Source organism: Lissotriton vulgaris, chromosome 5, assembly GCF_964263255.1.
Source record: "Lissotriton vulgaris chromosome 5, aLisVul1.2, whole genome shotgun sequence".
In the NCBI taxonomy this organism is placed as follows: Eukaryota; Metazoa; Chordata; class Amphibia; order Caudata; family Salamandridae; genus Lissotriton; species Lissotriton vulgaris.
In genome coordinates, this window is record NC_141693.1 from 1,770,777,450 (window position 1) to 1,770,799,514 (window position 22,065).

Genomic DNA, 22,065 nt, shown 5'->3' on the forward strand with positions numbered 1-22,065 from the left:
CAGATTTTTTGGTGCACAGAAATTTCACTCGCCCGTTGGTAACGGTATGTTCACTGCCATGAAAATGACAACAACAACTGGAAGTGCCTAGTTCACCAGGAGTAAATTCTGAATGATATTTGAAACGCCCAAAAAAAGGAAATCAGGTTTTTGCCCACCTTGCTCAATAGTAATGTAACTATCTCCCTGAAGACATAAGAATCTCTTATGTTACCCTTATAAGAACAGTCTTAAATAGGCAGGGAATCGAAGGCCTGGGCTTCCAAGGCTTCTATATTATAACAACCCTCCATTTAAATATTGCACTTGGGGGCTAATGGTAGACTACTTGGATGACCTTGTATCAGGGAGGAATCAGTGATCCCTTTTCACTTTCTGCCCTCTGGATTACGAGCATCTATTATCAAGACTACCGGTTTCTCAGATACTCCAGTCATTCTGTCTGCCGAAAAAAGAACACTGCACTTAAGAAACATTTATGGCAGCACTCATCAACAAAAGGGACTATCCTTTTTTTAGCCCAGCACCTGACGCACAGAAGAACAAGGTACAGGAATGTTTTTCGTATTTACACACGTGGAACATCAGGTTACTAACTACACAAAATGAGCCAGGGGTCCAAACCCCTGCAGGAAAATGCTGCACCACTGAGTACCATATGCTGTACCTGTTGCTCCTTTTCTTGTGACTTCTAAAATGTGTCAGAGACCAACAGTGAAATACGTGATAAACTGGTCTTGCACTGAATGTTCAGAGCCCACAACCCCAAATTTGGTATTTAATGTGCTTTAAGTGCATCTATCTAGTTTCCGTGGCAAACAACAAAATGGATTGTGTGCATGTCATACAACTAGAGAATAGATTAACACATCTATTGGCATCACAGACTTTGGCATGTGAAGCATCTGACTTTAACAAAGTCCCATCAATGTTTTGGGTACATGTTTTAAGAAACAAGTATCACACATTGTTCAGTCTAGTTAGCCATGTTAATGTAAATGGAGAATCGTCCATGTAGATCATGTTAAGGTTTCCTAACCACTCTGATATTTCGTCTGGGAACTGATGAGTTCTGTATTTGTAGAACAATAAAATGCACGTCAAATTGCCTAAGGCATTCTGCAGATCTTGCTAGTCAAACCGTTTAACTGGGTACCTGAGCAACACAAACTTATAAAAGGCATTATTAATCCTCTTCCTCTAATAAGAAGGATTGGTGTATTTTTCATATGGTTTTCAGCTGCAGAGGCAATCCGTGTCAAAGTATAAATGTCTCACCTTCTGGTCTGCACAATTACGAATTTCAGGAGTCCCAAACTGTTCACCATTAGACCCTAGTTAATCATTTTTCTGGTACTCCTGCCATGCATGAAGACTAGAAGCAGAAGTACCAGATTGCGACCTAGGATTGGACTAGTTACTTGTATCCAACATAACTATAATTCTTTTGATATTAAAATAACTAATGTGATCACTGCCATCTTTACGCCATAACATTGCGGAATATTGTGTCTACAGTAATGCTCCGTCAGGGAAAGCATTTCAATCGGGGATCATTAAAACCAGCCTTGCTGGTAGAGCCCAGGTGTACCAAGTGGTGACAACGCAGAGATAGCTCTATCTGTATTGCCATAAGAATGTCTGCAACAGCACCTACTTTCACACAGCCTGTCTTGGTCTCTGTTACTTGGCAAGTGAGTGTATAACTGAAGAATATACCCACAGGGCTGTTCTTTTGTAGAATAACGTAATTAACGTTTAAGTCATGAAAGTAGCTATAGGAAAACGGCCTTATTATCTGTATTCTCGAGTTTCACAACAGGAATACTAAGTTTACTCCAAATTACGGCAAAATCTTATATATGGTGGAAAAGATTAATTGAGTTAGTCACTAAATATCTGCTTCCTGCCGAGAAGCAATGATCACCCACTTTTAAAATATGTCAGCCCTGCAAACAGCTTAATTGACAAATTAAAAGTACTGTAATATTGTAGGTCCAATTAAAGCTGTGGCAGTTCTTATGGAACTACTTGCTCGGTTTGACTCAGCAAAAATATAGTAGGAATTTGTCGGTACACCCAAAGAAGTACTGCAACCGTGATAAGAAATGCCAATAATTCCCATTACTAGTATGGCAGCCCTCAGGTGGGCCAGTGCTGCTAAGAAATGCGGGTTTCTTCAAATAACAGTATACCTGTACTGCTCTAATGAGGACAGACATGACAAGAGGTGCAGCTGCTCAAAGTGATTAACAGCTCTTCTGAGTAGCCACGCTACCCTCTCACAAAATACGAGGCAGCCCATCTGAGATGTGTTATCCGTGTGGCAGCTTTGCTACTTACGGCTAGCATTTTCCATTACGAGACCAGAACCTTGCTATTAAGTCTTACTAAAGCAACATTAAAAGCGTGGCAGCTCGAGCCACATTACTCTAGCGCTCCCTTGGCAAAAACTGTGAATCCAGGAAAAAATAGGCATCAATCCAAAATGACTTGTAAATGAGTAGAGAGAAAAGCCTAAATTGTATTTGCAAAAAATAAAAACTTAAACAAGGACCAACCAGAGGCAGTGTCATCGGATCAAGTCAGGAGACTGACTAAGTAAGTCTAGAGTCATGAGTTTGAATGTGAACCAGGCTGGCCGAGTAATCCATATTTATTTATTTTAAGAATTTTAAAGCGCAGACCACATCAAGTCAACATCCGAGCACTTTACATTCGAGAGCAGAAATAAGGAAAACCCCTTGCTAAAACATATATAAAGTAATAAGCAAATTGAAGTGTAAACTTTGAAATCCAATTGTTCAAAAACTACTTGTCACTTAAAGCAGGCTGAAACAGTAAATTACCAAACAAATCGAGTTACACAAATCTGCACAGATTCAAAGTAGATATTGATGTCTCATTCAGAATGTAAGGATATGTTACAATGTTAGGGAGATACATATTGAAAACCTGTCATGCCCTAAGAATAGCTTGTAAGTAGGTGGTACTTCAGTGTTGAGACAGGAGCTCTTTCATTCCTCTCTTGAACACAATGTACGATAGGTCATTTCTCAGGTCTGGATGAATGCGATTCCAGATCTCTCCGTGTCTCAGACCTACCAGTAATAAAAAACAGACACTGAAGTGGATCCCTACAGAACCAGATATTGACATATTTTACTTTACTGGCAAAAATAGTGATTGTTTTCTGAACAATGACTGTAAAAACATTGAGGCAAACCATGTCATAAATGTGACTCCGGTTTCATTTCACGTTGTGTACTTATTCTTGCAACCGCTTAAGAGCATTTGCTTTTCCCAGGATGTTGCGTTTCTTTAATTTTTTCATGCAATTTTTTACTTGTGTAGGATATACTGTAAATAGAGCTGAAGCCAGGTGTCTGGGTGAGTTGAGTGTAGATGGGTCACAATTTAGAGCTCTGGAGATTAAGCAGCGGGCACTGCAAGTTTCCCACAGTGCTCGTCAGTGGGAGCTTTAAGGATAGATACCAATTGAGCGCCTCTGCTCCGTGAAATCTTATTTTACGCCATATATTTTTTTTTAATTCTTCGTAATGGAGACATGGTGTTTTGACTTTCTTCGTCATGTAGGTCTTTTTAATTCAACACTACGGTGTGCCTTGGAATCATTGGGTTGACTGACATTAAGTTTTTTCATTCTTTCTCATCTTACTATTTTCATTATCTACAAAACACCTAAATGGATACGAGTTCTTGTGGATCATTAATATTGGTTACTTGCATGTTTGTTCAATTTTTTCAAAATCTTTTTTTTCACAACCAATTTTATTGAGCAAATGAGCAACAAAAAACGTGGCACCCCCAAGACCGGAGATCACCACGACGATATCAGTACAATAAATCACATAGGCAGCAAATGTCCAAGCAGGTCTTAAGAATAGGCTCAGTATGAAAAAAAAAACCCCACCCCACCCTACCCCCCAACCCCCCCAACACCCAAACTCCCCCCCTCCAACCCCCCAACCACACGTGTACTCATAGCAATAGAATAAAGGGTGTAGGTGCAGCGCGACTGGAGCGTCGCAGACTCGGGCCAACAATGTCTTTGCCATCAAATGTCCTCCTCTCGCTCCGCTGGGGGATCCAGTGACAGACCCCGGTAGTCGGCCCATCGCTTCCAAATTTTGTAGTGTTTGCGCGGGCAGCCCCTCGCCTCAAAGATCGGCCTTTCCAGGCCCATGAAGTAGTCCAGCCCAGCTTTCCACGCAGACAGGGGGCTCACCGCTTTCCATGCCCGGGCCAGGTCCCGCTTGGCGACAACAAGCCCCAAGAGCAGCAAATGGCGCTTATATATGTTCCCACCAATGCCATCCATGACGTGCAATAATCCCAGCCGATGGGTGCGGGGAAGGTCCCAGCCCAGGACCTCAGACAGACAACTCCACACACCCCTCCAGAAACCAGACAACCGACCACACGACCACACAGTATGCATCAGGGACCCAGGCACCGCTCCACAGCGCAAACATTCCGGGGATGCAATCAACCCAGCTCTCCACAACCGTTCACGAGTATAGTAGGCCCGATGCAAGTATTTAAATTGGATGAGTCGGAGCCGGACAGCAATGGCGGTTCCACGTGGGGATTCTAGCGCCTCCCTCCAATCGTCCTCATCGAGAGGGCCGACGTCCACCTCCCATGCCGCCCGAAGAGAGTGTAGGGTAGAGGAGCAATGAATGACCAGCGTCTGGTATATCCGGAAAACCTTTCTGTCCCCCAGATCCCCCATAAACACTTTCGCCTCAACCGGGCTGAACTCCGGTAAGGAATCCAGATTGGCGATGCTCGGGGTGAGGGCATGGCGCAGCTGCAAGTAGCGGAAAAACTGGGACTGAGGCATTTGGAACTCTGTGCGGAGTTCCTCGAAAGATTTAAGCGTTGTGCCGGACATGACCTGGCCCAGTAGCGTGATACCTATCGTTTCCCAGCCCTCAAAACCGGTCAGGGCCGCTAGCTCCGGGAGCAGACCATTGTGCCAGAGCGGCGTTTCGGCCGTTAACTTGCCCCACCAGCCCATGCGGCGTAGGGCCTGCCTCCACACAGCAAAGACCCCTCTAGTAACTGACGGCAGTACGCGACGTAGGCAAGCTGAATACAGAATGGTGTGGAGTGTATTGTCCCCCATAGGCGACAGTTCCAAGGCATACGCCGGGTCCCCCCTATCACTGTACCACCATTCATTAAGAATAAGCAGTTGGGAAGCCTGGTAATAGGTGAGGAGGTCAGAGGTGGCCAGGCCACCACAATAGGTAGACAAAAAGCACGTTTTCAACGCCACCCTGGCCGCACCGCCAGCCCACAGGAATCGACCCAGCACAGAGTTAACGTGACGGAACCACTGTGGGCCGATAGGGTATGGGAAGTTCTGAAGTTGATACAGGAGACGCGGAAGCGCCATCATTTTGACGATGGCCGATCTTCCAAAGATGGTGAGCGGCATTCTGGACCAAGTCTTGACATCGGCCTGGACCCGTTCCCACACTGGCAGGACGCCACGATCCCAAGCCACGACGCGCGACTCCGATAGGAAAATGCCAAGGTACTTCAGGCCATCCGTCGCCACCCGCAGTCCCGCAGCCCAGGGGTCAGTCACAACTCCGCCGCCCAGCACCCACAGAGTCGATTTATGAAGGTTGAGTCGAAGGCCGGAGATCTCGCCAAAGACGCGCATGACCTCCAGAACCCGGGGACCCGAGCGTTGTAGGTCGGTGAGAAAGAAGAGGACATCGTCCGCATATAGTGCGATCCTATCCACCAGGTCGCCATTCCAGACAAACCCGCGTAGCTGGGCATCAGCCAGCACTCGGGACGCCAGGGGCTCCATTGCAAGGGCAAACGGGGACAATGGGCAACCCTGCCGGGTGCCCCGACCAATTCGAAAACCGGCCACTCGGACTGAGGCCGTGACGTTGGTGTAAAGCAATCGCAAGTATGACAGGAACACCGGGCCAAGGTTAAGGCGGGCCAATAATGTAAACAGGTATGCCCAACTCACAGAGTCGAAGGCCCTGTCCATATCCGCAAGTAGGAGCGCCGCCTGCTCATCCCGAGCGCCCATGGCGTCAACCGCCGCCTGCGCCCGCCGAATATTATGGCGAGTGGCCCTACGGGGCACGAATCCGGCCTGGTCAGGATGGACCAGGTCTGTAATAAGGGGCAGCAGTCGGTACGCCAAGGCCTTAGCCAGAATTTTGGCCTCGATATTTAGAAGAGAAATGGGCCGGTATGAGTCGTGTCTGTCCGGCGCCCTGCCCGGTTTCAGGAAGACCACAATCTCAGCGTGGCGCCAATCGGGCGGCAGTTCCCCTTGGGCCCGTGCCGCCTCTAGCGCGCGCCTGTACTGAGGCCCCAGCTGGAGGTGGAACTTTTTGTAGAATTCGCACGGGTAGCCGCTCGGGCCCGGTGCCTTCCCCGTATTCAGCTGTCCCAGAGCCTCCCCGAGCTCCTCAGCCGTGAGTGGGACATCCAACGCGGTTCTAGTTTCATCAGAGACAGCCTGCGGCAGCAGGTCATCGAGATAGACGGAAATCTCCTCCGTCCCCAGGTGATCCCGGGAGGCGTACTGCGTCTCATAATAATGGGCAAAGCTAGCTGCAAGTACGGCTGGGTCTGTCACTACCGAACCGTCCTCCGCCGTGAGACCCGGCAACGTGAGAGGCTGGAAGGTTGCCTGACACAACCTGTGAAGCATCGTACAGGACTTGTCGCCCCATTGATAAATCCTGCTACGCGTGGCGAGCCACGCCTGCCTGGCCTCGTCGTATAGGACCGAGGCGTAGGATTGCTGCGCCTGCAAGAGCTGCCGTACCGCGTCCTCGCCGCCCCCATCCCAGCCACGCTGTTCCAACTCCTCCACTCGAGCGGCGGCCGTAATGGCCTCTCGGTGCTTCCGCCGTGCAGCTGCACACCAAGCGATATCAACGCCCCGTATCGTGGGCTTCAGCTCCTCCCACACCACCACTGCATCCACATCTCCCACCAGGTTATCGCGCCAATAATTATCAATTGCTTCACGCAGGTGATGCACATACTCAGGCTGCTGTAGATGCCACGAAGACATCCGCCAACGAAACGGCTGTCGCTTCGAGGGGAGGTCTATAGTAGCCACAACTGGGGAGTGATCAGACAGACCTCTGGGGAGTATCGCAGCGTCCCTCACTCGGCTCAAACAGGCACCAGGCATAAAAAGATAGTCAAGTCTCGAGAAGGAACCATGCACCGCCGACACATACGTGAATTCACGCGCAGCAGGATGAAAGTGGCGCCAAACATCGACCCAGCCCAAGCTATCCGCCGTTGCACGCAATCTAGTGTGTGCAGCTGCAGGGGAGGGATCCACAACAACAGGCACCCGTCTCTGGCGGTCCGAGCCCACATCCATAACCTCGTTCCAATCGCCCCCAACCACAGTCAGCACATCCGGGATTTCACCCCATACCGTAAACAGTTTCTCAGCCAGGGCCCACTGCATGGGAGGGGGGGCATAGACGCTACCAAAGACCACCGGCTCAGCACCCATCAGCCCCTTAATGAAAACATAGCGGCCCTGAGGGTCAATCCATTGCTTTTCATGCACATACGCCACCCTGCGATGAACCAATATAGCCACCCCTCGTGAGCCCCTCGTGAAGCCTGCATGGTACACTTGCTGGAAGCCGAATCTCTGGAGGCTAAGGACCTTGGAGCCCAACATATGGGTCTCCTGAAGCAACAGCACATCTACAGCCTCCCTTTTCCCCCAGCGCAACACAGCACCACGTTTAATTTTATCAAGTATCCCCCTCACATTCCACGTTACAATACGAATGGCCTTATTAGAAGACACCGTCGTACGATCAGCCATCATCAAAGCAGTCCCCTCCATCAGGCCTCCACGCCACCCCGGTGCACCCCACCATCCATTCAATCCAGCAGCAATATACACGTGTGGTCCCACCCCCCCAATCCCAACACCCACCAGTCCACCCCCAGCCCGAACCCCCCCCAAACACCAATAACAAAGCAACACCCCCCCTCGCCCCGCTCCCCCCACCCCTATACCTCATAAAACATTGAAGTATCTGTCGCGGCATGGAGAGACCCGGGTCCAAAACAGAGGACCTAGGGCCCGCCATACCAATGGATCCCAACACCCCAGTCATCACACACTCACCACCCCCCCCCCAACAACACCCACAACTCGTGAGGGTCTAAGGCCCATAGAAGCCGCCTCCCGAGACCCACAGCAGTCCCACCCGTAGCCTTAGAGTGTCTCAGGCGTATACAGACTGGCATGAACGAGGTCCCAATACTACAGTCTCACCAGCCGATCCATCACAGAGTAGGGCAACACATCACCAGCCAGAACAAGGGTCCAGGCCCCACCGGGTTTCAACTGCCAGCATCGGAATGTTCAGAGTCTCTCATGCCACCGAGGCTGACCGTTTCCGCGACCTGGACCTCCGATGTCTTCCTTTTCGGTTTGGGCGGTTTGTCCGCTCCGGCGACGATCCCCGGGACCCGCCCGGGTCCAGCCCCGGTTGGGCGTGCGGTCTGAGTCTCACTGCCTCGTCGGTCCAACGAAATACCTCCTCGGGCGTATCAAAGAAGTGAGTCCGGGACTGGTACACCACCCGCAGGCGGGCCAGATACAGGAGAGAGTACTGGAGCTTCAGGCCCCGCAACTTGGCTTTTGCGGCCACAAAGGACTGTCTCTGTTGCTGCACCATTTTTGTATAATCCGGGAAGATCATAATGTTGTGGTTTTCATAAGTGAGCGAACCCTTGTTCCTCGCCTCCCGCAGTATGACATCGCGGTCGTGGTAGTTCAAAAGCCGAGCAATAACAGGCCGAGGACGCTCACCCTCCGGCGGCCGCTGAGTCAGGGCCCTGTGCGCTCGCTCGATCACAAAGCACCGAGACAGTGCCCCTTCGGGGATCCAGCTCTCCAGCCATCGGGTCAGAAACTGCTCCATGCCATCCTTCTCACACCGCTCCGGAAAACCGATAAAGCGGAGGTTGTTCCTCCGTGCGCGCCCTTCGGCATCCTCCACTCGGGCCGCGAGAGTCTTTTGAATACACTCCACCTCCGCCATTCTTTTCTTCAGCGCGCCAATGTCAGTTTCGGTCACCGAGATTCGAGATTCGGTCTCAGTGATCCGCTCCACCGCATTGCGGAGGTCATGGCGTAGCAGTGTAACGTCCGCTCCCACTGCCCCGTTTTTGGCATCAAGCATGTCCCGGGATTGGGTGATGGCAGCAAGGATTGTTGCATTGTCCGGCCCTGACCCGCCGCCGCCGCCAGGTGCTCCGGAGCCACCACTGGGCCCCGTAAATTTATCAATAGGGCCATGCTTAGGCGGGCCTCCCCCACCAGCTCTGGTCATGGCGGCTCTCAGGCTCAGCGGGTCCTCTCCTTTGGGCGGGGCGGACACCACCCGCGACAATTCTCCACAGACCCTCGGGAGCAAATCCGCAGCTATGGGCGCAGGAGGCCTCAAGCCTCGGGTCGGGAAATCGGCACTGGTGACCTCAAAGGGGAGAGTGACAGGGGCAGCTTCCAGGCCAGTGTCGTCCCGGTGTCGCGAAACTCGAGGCCCCGGCTTCACAAGGGCGGGGTAGGCCACCACCACGCCGTGTCGCCTGCAAATGTCCTCCCAAGGCACAGCACAGGAATACAGGGCACCTCTGGAATCCGTGGGCAACTGACGCTGCAAGGCCGGGCCGAAATCCGTGCCGCCGATGCCACCTTCAGCAGCGTGCCTGCAACCGCCACCCGGCGTCCTGAAAATCGAGGTCCCCGGTTCACAGCCAGTCACTAGGCCGCACGTCGCCGCCGTCGCCTCAGGGTCCCAGAAGAGATGGAATCACAGGATCAAGACACCGGAGAAGGCAGGACACTCCTGAACCGATGCCACTCACAAGGTACCAACTGCGGGCTCGGGTGCCAGGATAAATGAGCAGATTATGTCCGGGCCGGCGGGAGCTCTACAAGGCTGCGACCGCCATCTTCGCCCGCCAAGCCACGCCCCCCTTTTCAAAATCTTTTTGATTGTAAATTTAAAATCGAGCACACTGGTTTTCTTTGGTTCTGTGAGTAATTGAATAACTTAGAACAGTATTGTTCATATATTTAATACAATGAAATTACATGTAACAACTGACTAATGTGTATAAAGCATGTATTTAAAAAAAAAAAACTTTACAGCCTTGAAAAAGTTGTCAAACGACTTAACACGTGTCTGTTGTCTTTTCCTCATATTGTAATAAATTAGAATATCTATCAAATAAAAGCATTTAGAACTATAGACCTACACGGTGTCCTCATATTTGGACTTGGTTTTATGTGTTAGTAAGTTCCAGTGTTCTACAGACACAAGCTTTGGACTGGTTGGATTGACGGACCAAGATCTTTCAATTGTGAGGTGCTTTGGACATATTTTTTTTGAAAATATTTGAAAGTTCTCTTTCATTTATCTATCAACACTTAGTGGATGGTATAGTGTTACTTGTCCTGTAAGCACACATTACCTCATGACCTTGTCTCCATACTTACCCTGAATTTCTGATGTGCGAGCGGAGTTGTTCGCCCACTGCCTCCTCTTTCTGAGTTTAGTGGGTTAGGGCTCCTGTTTTTATGGTATATTTTTAGGTCTTGCGCCTAGCGTTGCACTGCGCAGCAGAGCTGGCGCGAGACATTTACTGAGTGAAAAACTGGGCTATCAGGCTTACCTAGGAATCGCACACGCTTGTGCGTGTGCTTTTCCTTAGGTGAGATCCGATTGGCCTTTGAGTGCGTCTTTTAATGAAAGACTGCACGCAATAGGCCACAAGCGGGCGCATTGCTCTGCCCATGGGCTATTGGTGTCTATTACGCGCTTGGTCCTCGTAATAAACACCAATCGGCCATGGCTCGCAGTGGTGCGCGCGCACTACTTGCAGGCTTTTTATTATTTTTTCAATCGGAAGTGAAAGCGAACCCTTTCCCTGCTGCTTGTTTGTCTTTCTGATGAAGGCAGCCTGCGCTGCTGGCGCGGCAGTGCGCAAGCTCGCTGGGGCAGCAGGGCTCTGAGACGCACATCAGCAACCAGCCTGCATAGGCGGCAGCTGTGCACAAGCGTTCAGCCGGCTGCATCCTCGTTCAGCCGCCGACCGTCACTCCGTGACCCGCCGATGCGCAGCTCTGCAGTATCTCCCCGGCGGCAGAAAGGCAGCTGCCTCTCCTCGTGCGAATCTCTTCTCAGGGTCTTCTGAGAATCACAATTCCATTCAGGTTTGGTTCCGTGCCATTCAGTTAATTAGTCAAAGTAAGGAATGCCGAGCATGTGGCAAGAAAGAAAGCGGGGGCCCATCCCAGTCACAACATTGTCTAGTTATTCCAAGACTGCTAAATTGACTACTTGCCCTGTTTTGTTACGCAGTTAGTCACGGACTGCAGGACTCAAGAGAGATTTATGTTTTTATCTTGATAGATGCGGACAGCGTTCCCAAAACTTTAAAAGAGCTCTGTCCATGAAAGCAATCACCCGTCACTTATGTGTCTGTCTGAGTCGAGAAAGTGATGCGTTACAGACACAAAATCAGATCGAAAGAAAATATTACGAGGGCACCGACTGTCTAGTCTGCTACTGGGGACGTGAGCTTAGCTCAGTGGGGTGGAAGGCGGGGGTTTAGCTCAGCAGGACTTGGGACCGACAGCTGGGGAGTGGGGTTTGTTTAATAGGTGGTGGTTTTTCATTTACGGCTGACATCTCGGGCCAGGATTACAGTGGTACTCATGGGGAATGGGCTGTAGCACATCACGTGCCAAGGACGCATTGTCTACAGACTTTTGACTCAGGACAATAAAGTTCTAATCCCCAGTGGCTTCCCCAGTTGACCATGTTGCGTGACCCTGTGCATAACATTACCTTATCCCTCTGGGCATGGCTCTCAAACTTCACTCTTCCTATATGTATTACTTGTGAACGAGAAAGGCTATGCAAATGCTTGTGCATAGATCATGCAACCACGTCAGAGGACCCTTCGTGAGGTGTGTGTGGATTCCCAGAGTCGTCGTAACACCTCAGGGTGATGAAGAGGATGTCCCGGTGAGGGGGCAAATGTCAGAGGAAGAAGCAATGCAAATGGTGTAAACACCCACAAAGTTGCCCATTAGTCTGCATTTCCAAGCATGTGTAAATCCTTTTACCTATTTTCCTCCACTCAAAAACCTGCATCAAAGTCCAGAAGCTTCTGCTGTATTCCTTTCAACCCCCCCTTCACAAACTTTTTTCGGGTGGTATTGAGGAAAGGGAGTGTTCGCAGAGAACATTATTTTCATTGTGAAGAAAAAAAAAAACATAACTGACATATTAAAGTAACCCGAACTCTAGCACCCCATGACGATATTACAACTCAGCCAGCCTGCCCCCTTTTTCTCAGGATGAACAGTCATGCCAGAGAGAGCAGCGACAAATACTTTTTTAAACGAGCACACCTGGATATTGTATGAATATGTTAAACACACAAAAGCCTGTGCTCCTCACAAAGCTTCATATCCACCAAAATTAGAATCGTTTAGAAAGAGAACAAGTCAGCGCGGAGCCCTGTAATAATAAAACTGAAGGTTTGCAATTCAAATTATCATAAGTCCACAACAGCTGTGGTGCATGTGAAATTCATTCTCGGAATCCCTATGGTGCAAGGTTGCCCTTAACCAGGACTTCTCTCTTTACTTTCTGAGTTTTTCCTCATCTAATGTTTTCTTTGAGGCCTTGTGTCTTTGGCAGGTTCCCCCATATTCTGGTACCGGAAGAGCTGAGATTTGTGAGGCGGCGCGGGTCCTTTATTTGTAAACGTTTGATACACCAATAGGACATGGCCGCTTGTTTGACTTTCTGATGAAGGCAGCCTGTCCTGCTGGCATGGCAGTGAGCGATCTCGCTGGGGCAGCAGATCTCTGAGACGCACATCAGCACCCAGGCTGCATAGGCGGCAGCTGTGCACACGCGCTCAGCCGGCTGCATCCTCGTTCACCCGCCGAGCGTCTCTCTGCGACCCGCCGATGCGCAGCTCTGCAGTTTCTCCCCAGAACCCGGTGGCAGGAAGGCAACTGCCCCTACTCGTGCGACTCTCTTCTCAGGGTCTTCTGCAAATCACAATCACGGCGCTTCTCAGCTACCATGTTCGCAGTGCGCCTGTCCTCAGCCCTCCTCTGTCTGCAATATCCTCACTCCCATCTACAATGGTCATAGCAGAGGCACCCCCATTGAACTTCGTGAAATTGTCATGAAAACATTAGTATCCATGATTTACTGACAGTTGTCTCCTTATTCAAACCTCCGCAAACCCAAGGGGGGGGGGGGGGAGACCAGCTCCCTGCTGACAATCAACCATGCTCTCCAGTGCATGGTACGATAGGTGGCACTCGTCCCAGCCGCACCCCACTGCGGACCTGCCGCCACCGCTGCCCAACTGTAACACTCCTCCTGTTGCCCCCCCCCCCCCCCTTCTGCATCCCTCCCACCACATGTTTTCAGCGTTCCCTGCCATGCTTGGTGGAGCAGCCCCCGCCCACCCTGTACCGACTCAATTTGCCAGCCGGCCCTCCCAGTTCTCCTTACCTATTCGTTTTATCTGACGGCCCCCTTTCCCCTGTAACTAAACCCCCCACGCTTTGTCTTCCCTGGCTACCTACGTTGGTGCCCCCACCACTCCCTTTGGCACGCTTTGCCTCCCTCCAACCTTACTCCCAAATCCACAAATCACTAGGCCAGCGCCCCCTCATCCCTTCCAACCTGCAGCAGCCCTAGGACTCTCGACAACAGTCGCCTCCAACCTGTTGCACAAAGATGCACAACCACATCCATGCACTTTTACACAAAGGGCTCACAAATTGCACAAAGAGCACATCCAGCACTTTTAATAAAGGACTCAGTCAGCACTTTTGTGCTAATTGTTGCATTGAAAGTCCGTGCGAGAGCACACTGATCACCTCTACACAATGTGTCCACCCAGCACCCTGCACAAAGTTCGCACCCATGGCGGTGCACGGAGGCTACAGCCACACTTTACAAGTGAAGCATTCTTGTAGTTTGCTGAAGGAGGCCTCCTGCACACTTGTAGTGCGGAGTCTGGCACCTTCACCACACCCGCTGACTAGCATTTGCTCAAGCCCTAAGCTGCATCCCACGTGTGCCAACTCCCAAACTTACACTCCCTGCCCTACCCCTTTGCAGGCTACCACCACCTGCGACAACAACCCCCAGGCCTCCCAATCTTTCTTACCCCAATTTCCCACTCCTCACACCGCAGCCCCCCCGCCCAATTTGTCCGTAGCCCCCATAGCAATCGCCATCAACCAACCGGCCTAAAAGGATGAAGGCACCCAGACTGCGTAACTTATGCCTACGTCCCCACCTGCCAGTCCTCCTCCGAAAACATCAAACAATTTGCCCAAAAACACAGGCCTGTCGCCTCCCCCTGGGATCCCAATCTTACCCCACTATTACCTTCTTTAATAAAGCATGTGCTCCTGATCCCCTTTACAACCAGCACCCTCCCAAAGTGAGCCTCCAGCCATAAAAAAAAACAGTCTCCCTTCACAATTCTTGCCTCTGCACCCAACCTTATTGGCCCCTTTCCTGTGCAGTGTGACTTAACACGTTAGCCCGTATTTTGCAATAACCCTCTTACCCAGCCAGTGCCAGATCCCCGAGGCTGGGTGGATGCCACTATCCTCTTAACCACTGTACCCGGACCACCAACCAAGGACTCCAGCAGTTCTGTAAATCCTCGCCCTATGCGGGCCGGATCCTACCCCCCCCCCTCCGCCATATTCCTGACCCCAGGGTACAACTCCTCCTTATAGATGCCACATCCATCGGTGACAGGCACCGCAACCCAGGTCTCGCATTACTAAAAGTTTGAGCTATTGGCGTTGCATTATTTTTAGCAACACCAATAGCTCATACTTTTAGGAATGCGAGACCTATTGCATTGCAAATGCTTGTTTTTCTTCCTTCTGTATTTATATTTATTTTTGGGACATCTTATTGTGTTAAACCAGATATATTTTGTATTTTGAGAATAAACTGAGCCATAAAATTGCATAGTTCCACATTTATTTACAGGATAAACATGCATACTTTGATCCCTCAAGTTTTAGCGACTTAGGCAATCAAATATAACAAAACACTACACCCACATGTAAATATTAGCATTATCTACAAATAGGTGTTAAACATATGCCTCTAGTTAAGGGAATCTTATCCTGTTATTTAACTCCTCAAGATGTCTATCTGCTCAGCTGTTGGCCTGGAATTCATGACGGACAACATGGAGAGGCACTTACAAAAAGTACAATTTTCATGCTTCTAAAAAAATTACAGCGAGAACAAAAATATTGTTTTTGGTCTGTATTCATCTGTAAAAATTGAAAACTGACAGCCTTATTCATTAGAATACTTGTTCATCCAATTCTTAACCTCTTTGCAGAGAACACGGAGCAATGGTCGGTTGGGCCAATTGTAAGAGGGATTCTATAAGAAAGTGTTTGAATGAGAAATAAAACTGCTATATTGATTAGAAAAAAGTAAAAGAAAAATCAGTGCTTACAGGAGAATGTGTGTTGCAAGTTGGGGGTCAAGTAGAAACAAAGTAGTAGGTGCAGGATAAAATGGGAAAGTGGGTGCTCAAGAGTAAAGCTGGGGCATGAAATATGCAGAGAGGTCTCAAAGATATCAGGAGAAAAGGGCTGATAACCACTACCACTTCAAAACCACTACCACTTCAAAAGTTCTTAACAAGGTCACATTTACAGCCTCAAAATTTATGAATTGAAACATTCTCCTTGGTAATTATTTTCAACAAAATGATTGTTGCTACTCATTTTTCTAACACGGCTAACAACCACTGGCAAACCCAATTGGCCTGACTTCTTAAGCGCATGCTTGTTAGTGTGTGATATGTCTTGATACAGAAATAGAAAACAAAACAGAGCCACCAAAACACATTCCGATGTGGGCAATGGGGTATCATTATACTTGGTAACTGAGACCTGAGGCGGACTCTCATCAATTTGAAACGCACACATGCGGTGTAATGCGCTTGATTAAAATAGGAAGTTACTATTAATTGACAGTGCAACATTAAAGCACCTGTCAAGCACTCGAGAAGCTGTGCGGGCAGATGGAGGCGACTCGTCAGAACATGGCCTTATAGACCCGCTCACTAACTGGCTGTTCGTCTACCTAACATAAACGGTATTTTTTTTCCACCTGCCCCTTCCAAACTCACCGATAAGTCTGGGTGCAGAGGCGGCCGATGGTCCCCTGTTCGGGCTCTGCTACTCCCCAGAAGCACATGCGGGCACCCGCGGAAGGCGAAGTCTTCCAGCTCTGCAAGCAGCGTCTCCTTCTCATCACAACTTGCACTTACGATCTGCTTGAGGCGGAATTGCACCTGTGCAAAGTGCGACGTTAGTGCGAGCAGGGAAGAATTAAGCTGTTCCTGCTCGTCTTCTAGCCGCCTCAGCTTGGCCGCCATCTCCCCGGCTGCCCCCAGAGAACCCGCCCGGGCGCGCTTCATCACCATGTCGTCGTCTTCCTCCGGTGTGGGGCTGGCCACTGCCCCCACAGGTGCCCAACGCTCCCCAGCTAGGCCCTCCCCGTCAGACGCTGACTGCTCATCGGTGGACATGGTGTCCTTGCTGCTACCCGGCGGGGAGGCAGGCAGGCACTGCAAGCTGTCATCCGCCATGTTTGAGGGTGGGAGGTCCACCTCAGCTGTTCCGCCCACCTCAAGATGGAAGTCTGAGGGAGGCGTGGGCGGTTAGTTACAGAGTGGACCTGAGTTGGCCGCCATGTGTATTGTGGCAAGGACTATACGTAACAGTTGTGATTTGGATATTTAAGTCAATCATACAGTTTGCAGTAAGTGCCGTTTTCACAATTCTCGCCATTTTGGTTGTGGCACAACTGGGAAATTGGATTAGTCAGTGCTCTGACGTCAATACTATCTATCCAATAGCGAAGCATTGGCCGGGCTCAATAAAGTGACTGTTGTGTCGCTAATGTATTGAGTTGCCGTGGAGACCTAACACATCTGGCTTTCATCTGCAGCACCCGCTGATAGTTAAACAGTCAGTGCTCGATTAAACCCCATGGAGGCCACTAGGCATCCAACATTTCGGGGTCCCTCTCGCAAATTATCTTCTAATACTCAATGCCCCGTAATTTTTTTTTTACTGACAGTTGCCAGAAGATGAGCTCTTAAAAGACAAACTGTTATGTACATCTGATGTCTCTGGTTTATGTACTTAAAGTTGTAAATCGGTACATTACATTAACACTGTATTTTCTCTATAGAGTATTTAATGTAAAGTTTTCGATTCTTTGAGATGATTTGATTCATATTTTTCTATCTTTTGGAAATAATATTTGTGAAAGTTTGATTGCAATTTTCTTTCAAGGGCATATCAATATTATTTTGTTCCGTTTTCGTGGGGCCCCTAAAAGGAGTGAGGCGCCCATAGGCCGGTGCAAACATTGCCTATTTGATAATCCTGCACTGTAAACAGTATCAGTTTGGGTTTCAGTTCTGCTATTCCACCATGTCTGGGTAAAACCTGAACTGCGGGTAAGCTATAACTGCAGAGAACATGTATACATGCCACATTTTAGAAGACGAAAGTGGGAGATTAAAAACAAAAATAATCAGGAGAATGCATTTCTCCCATAACTTATATTAAGGCCCTCATCGAGTCTATAGGCATGTATGCAATGGCGGCTCCTCGAGGGAGTGATGCGGGGCGGTGAGGGGGGTAGAAAACTTTCCCAACCCACTGCCCTTCCTGAATAGAGGATGTGTGGCTAGTGCACGGATATTTGCAGCTATCCACGCTGCCTCATCTCATCCATGCTTTTCCACAAGACCATGTGCCGCTCACCATGTAACTTTGAGACCTCTGTTCAGTGCTAACTCCAGGATTGCGGTGAGACATAGAAGTGTGGCTGGTGAAGGGAGGGAATAACACAAACTGTAGATGAAGGACGGGTGGAAGGAAGTATATTGTAACAGTGCAGCTGGGGCACGCTGGTCCCTGACTCTGGTTAGAACCCAGGGAAAGGGGGCCGTAGATTCATGGCTTTAGCTGTGTACGGAGGAAGGCCATTGACTACACAATGGGAGGTAGAAGCCATGAAATTCCTACATGGAGAACTAGTGGGTGAAAGGGATAAAGCAGCCTAGTGGATTTCCACCCAACCTGTTCATGTGCAGCTGACATCACTGAGGGGTCTTCTTGCAAAATGATCGCGCCCTCTTTTCTACTGTATCTTTGGGACAGGATCTTATACTGACCAGCAGCGGTGCGTCCATTGGCACGTAGGGGCGTAGCCCCACTAGCCTCACGACCCACCGTCGGGGCTGCAAGGACACATATTGCATGAATTCAATAAATAATCATCATGATTTTCATAAGCGGCGCTGCACACACCGGCCCCAGGAATCCGGGCAGCACCCGATGTATCCCGAGTGCGCTGCGCGCAGGTTGAGTGACGTCACACTACTAGTCCACTGCAGCAGCATACAGCGCAAGTGAAGCTTGGGGCGGAAACTAGCCCGAGCATGCGCATATAAAGGTTCCCCTTAGAGAGAGCAACAGGGGATGCTAGTTAAACCGGGCCGCAGCACCCGGCTTTACAAAGGGCGACTGGGGCGAGGAGTCAGTGTGACCCCCTAGCCAATCCTGGCGCTGCATGCAGCGCCAGGATTGGCTGGTCCACCCGCGCAGCAGGGCAGGCAATCCATTATTGGATGCCGCGCATGGGTGGTGTAGCACACTGCCTCAGCCGCACTGCAATGGCCAATCACTGTGTGACTTCATGTGAAGCCATGCAGTGATTGGCCATGGCGCTGTGAGGCTGCCTGTGAGGTCAGTCCCTGCTACTCTCTCCTCCTCTCCTCTGTAGCCTAGCCTGTAGTGACTCGCCTGGTGCGCAGATCGTGACTCCTGCTGCCTGAGGCGCCACAACTTTCTGAAAGTTCTATGCTGATTTGACTGTGTGTGCCTGCCTGTCACTGTTATCGTGACTCGTCACGTGCTCTGCCTGCGACTGCGCCTACCACTACTACACTACCAGGTAAGGCCACAGCACAGATCAGTGCATTTAAAAACTCAGCGTCAGTCTTAGTAGGCGGCGGCCCGGGCCTACTACTGCCCTTGTACCATTGATTTAGCGCTCTGGCTCCTTCATAGTCGGGGCCTCATTTCAGTTGCCATTGTCTGCTGCACGTGCTGTGCCTGCTCAGCCGAGGTTGTTTAAATAGTACTGCTAGTAATGAGCATGTAGGTTGATTGTGCGGTGTTGTGTGTGTACCCCCTTGCTTTGCGTTTCCCGTTGTGCAGAGTGACAGCGGGGGCTTTCCCTGAGGCAGCTCAGCATCCGACCACAGACCCCACGCCAGCAGGGCCCGCACACAGACGCCATCATGTGCCATTCAGAGCCAGCGGGTCCGGCTGGCCAGCTGCGCTCCGCCGACTCGACTACATGCCCGCCCCTACCCCGCTGAGGGCATCACCACTGGAATCTTCAAGCCGTTCCCGCTGAGAGGCAGTTCTTCTGTCACAGGCAGGCCCCCCAGTGCCAGGCCTGAGTCTTTGGCCTACGAGAGGCGCGTCCAGATGCTATAGCTACTTTAACATGTGTATTTGTAAAGCGCACACTTACCCAAGGGTATCTTGGCGCTGGATAACAGATGTTTATTGCTACCCAATTCAATTATACACGTTTTATCGATCTCTGAAGGATGAAAGGCTGAGTGGACCTGCCGGGATTTTAAACAGTGACCATGAGGTCTAACACATGCCTCTACAGTGGGCGCATTAGTCATTTAAGCGACCAGACCTGGCAAAAGAAAACACATGCCACCAGTGCCAGATACGCACACATAGTGCTGTTTATCCTGGAAGTTGGTCTGGCACAGGCTGACCTGCCACTGCAGAAAAACTGCGAAAAGTGCTATCCGTATTTATAACACATTATACTTGATTTAAAGAGTGAAGGGCAACAAAAACATGCTCAAAACCAAAACCCCTCTAGAAAGTGAGTATTTTGGAATAGTCTCCATTATAGCAGAGGTGCCCATAATAGATCCAGGAGGGCTTGGTTCACAAAATGTATTAAAATGATGGACGGGGTGTTTCGCCTCCAACTTAATGTAATTTCCAGACATGTGCTTGGAAGGCCGCCCAGGCATACTCCCGGGAAGGTCATGTGACTTTTCCTGCGAGACCCTATTTCTGTTGCCTGGAGTTCTGAGAGAGGCCCACAGAGGGGGGAGAGACTTTCTCTTTACAACTACATACTGGCATTTCTCTGTGTGGGAAATAGTGTTAACTGTGCAGAAATGTCTTCCCAAACCCACCCACCGAATCTTAGGGTGATCCCTTCTCTTACCACTCCGTAAGGGAAGTTACTCCTGCCCTGTGCTGAAGTAAATTTACAACCCTTGTGGATATGTTTTACTATAGAAGGGCCAGAATTGTGAGGATACTGCTACCCCAGCAGAACATTAGGTGAGTTTATTTAGCTTACTTTCTTCACCTACACCGGCTACCATACGTGGGCTTAGTCTACCACTTTCGCCAAGTCACATAAACACTCTTTCTGTGACTGAGCTACTCGCCCTTTTTTTCGTGGTACCTATCGTACTGGCATGGCCAAAACAGCGCCTGATGGGCTCCTGACCCTCATGTGGTTCCATTGTAGTAGAAGGTGGCTCCATGGTCTTGTTGTCCTCCAGTGTTTCCTTTGATGGTCAGCCTACTTCTCCGTCCTAGTCACTCTAGTTCAATCTATGAACACATGACATTGCTCGTCTTACCCCCCTACACACCAACTCTGGATCTGTGGTTAATATTAGTTACTGCTTCTAGACTAGAGTGTCCACTTTTCCTAAGGTGGTGCAGTGTCCCAAAATGCCATGATTATTCTATTTTCACACACTAAACCGACAGCAATTTAACACCCACCTCAGTACTATAACCCCCAGTAGGTGCTAATGACCACATAAACGGAGAAGGTGGTTCCAAAGTAGTGTCCCTCTATGCCCAGATCTCTTTATGATCCCTCTCTGACATTTGGGCAAGTGACGTCTTACATTAATGTGGTAGCAGTACCCCTCTCTGAGACTGTGTCAATACTTGCATCCCTACCTTCTGCTCTCTGATGGGCTTTCAGTATTCTCCAGTGACAACCTATTCTAAGGTGGACACACTGTCCCTCATAGACTCATCGCATCTCTTGCCTCTCAGAAAGCCACACCAACTGATATAAGTCAGATTTGTCTATGTGTGTTTCTATGATATGTGGTTTGTCCTGGTGTCCCACACTTTCTATGCACTTTGTCACCAGTGAGACTGCAATTATCCACTTCTCGTCAATCAGGATGTATGTAGGGCTAGATTAGAATGACTTGGAGCTAGAAATGTTCTTATGGTTGTGAGAAACGGTGCATAGTAGAGACAGAGCCCATTGGTAGAGTGTAGAGGCACTTACCTCAGATACCCACACTGTCTATATTGAACAGCCATCATGCTGGGAGAGAGAATGCGTAATGAGGGCAAGCTGACTGGGTGTGCAAGACAATCTTCAAAGTGCTTAGTAACCAATCCTTGGCATTAGGTTAAAATTGTCTGGTTACAGATGACTCTCTTAATCCCCTGTGGTCCTGTATCTCAGCACCACACACTGTTTTGATTTATGGGCACACTATATGACTATTGAGCAACTAGTGGTAGAAAATAGAACTTTCCATTAGCACTACCAGCACTTTTCAGTTTTTCTTCCAGAAGAAGCAATCTGTTCACAGATAACCCTTGTTTACCATGTCGGAATGGTTACTTGTGACATTATGCCCATGGTAAAGCCATTCTGAATCACGATCAGAGTAGAAGAATGCGAGGTGGCTAGTGTTCACTTGGTCAAAGGCTTTGGAGGTTACAATCTGGAATGTAGTCCACCCCCACCCGTACCTACTCGGGTAAGATACAGGAAGAAACGTACACTCAAACCA

General features: G+C 49.6%; 1 protein-coding gene across 2 annotated transcripts in view; it reads right to left on the bottom strand.

The window, feature by feature from the left end:
* The window catches only part of RUNDC1 (RUN domain containing 1), a 95,062-nt gene extending 78,292 nt beyond the window's left edge, over positions 1-16,770 (bottom strand). Inside the window, exon 1 of one of the 2 annotated variants that reach the window (XM_086924061.1) lies at positions 16,285-16,770. In XM_086924061.1, the coding sequence (XP_086780187.1) occupies positions 16,285-16,746 (462 nt within the window). In that variant the 5' untranslated portion in view covers positions 16,747-16,770. The remainder of the gene's footprint in view (positions 1-16,284) is intronic. The other variant, XM_086924062.1, reaches the window with a different exon arrangement.
* Positions 16,771-22,065: the final 5,295 nt, after the last annotated feature.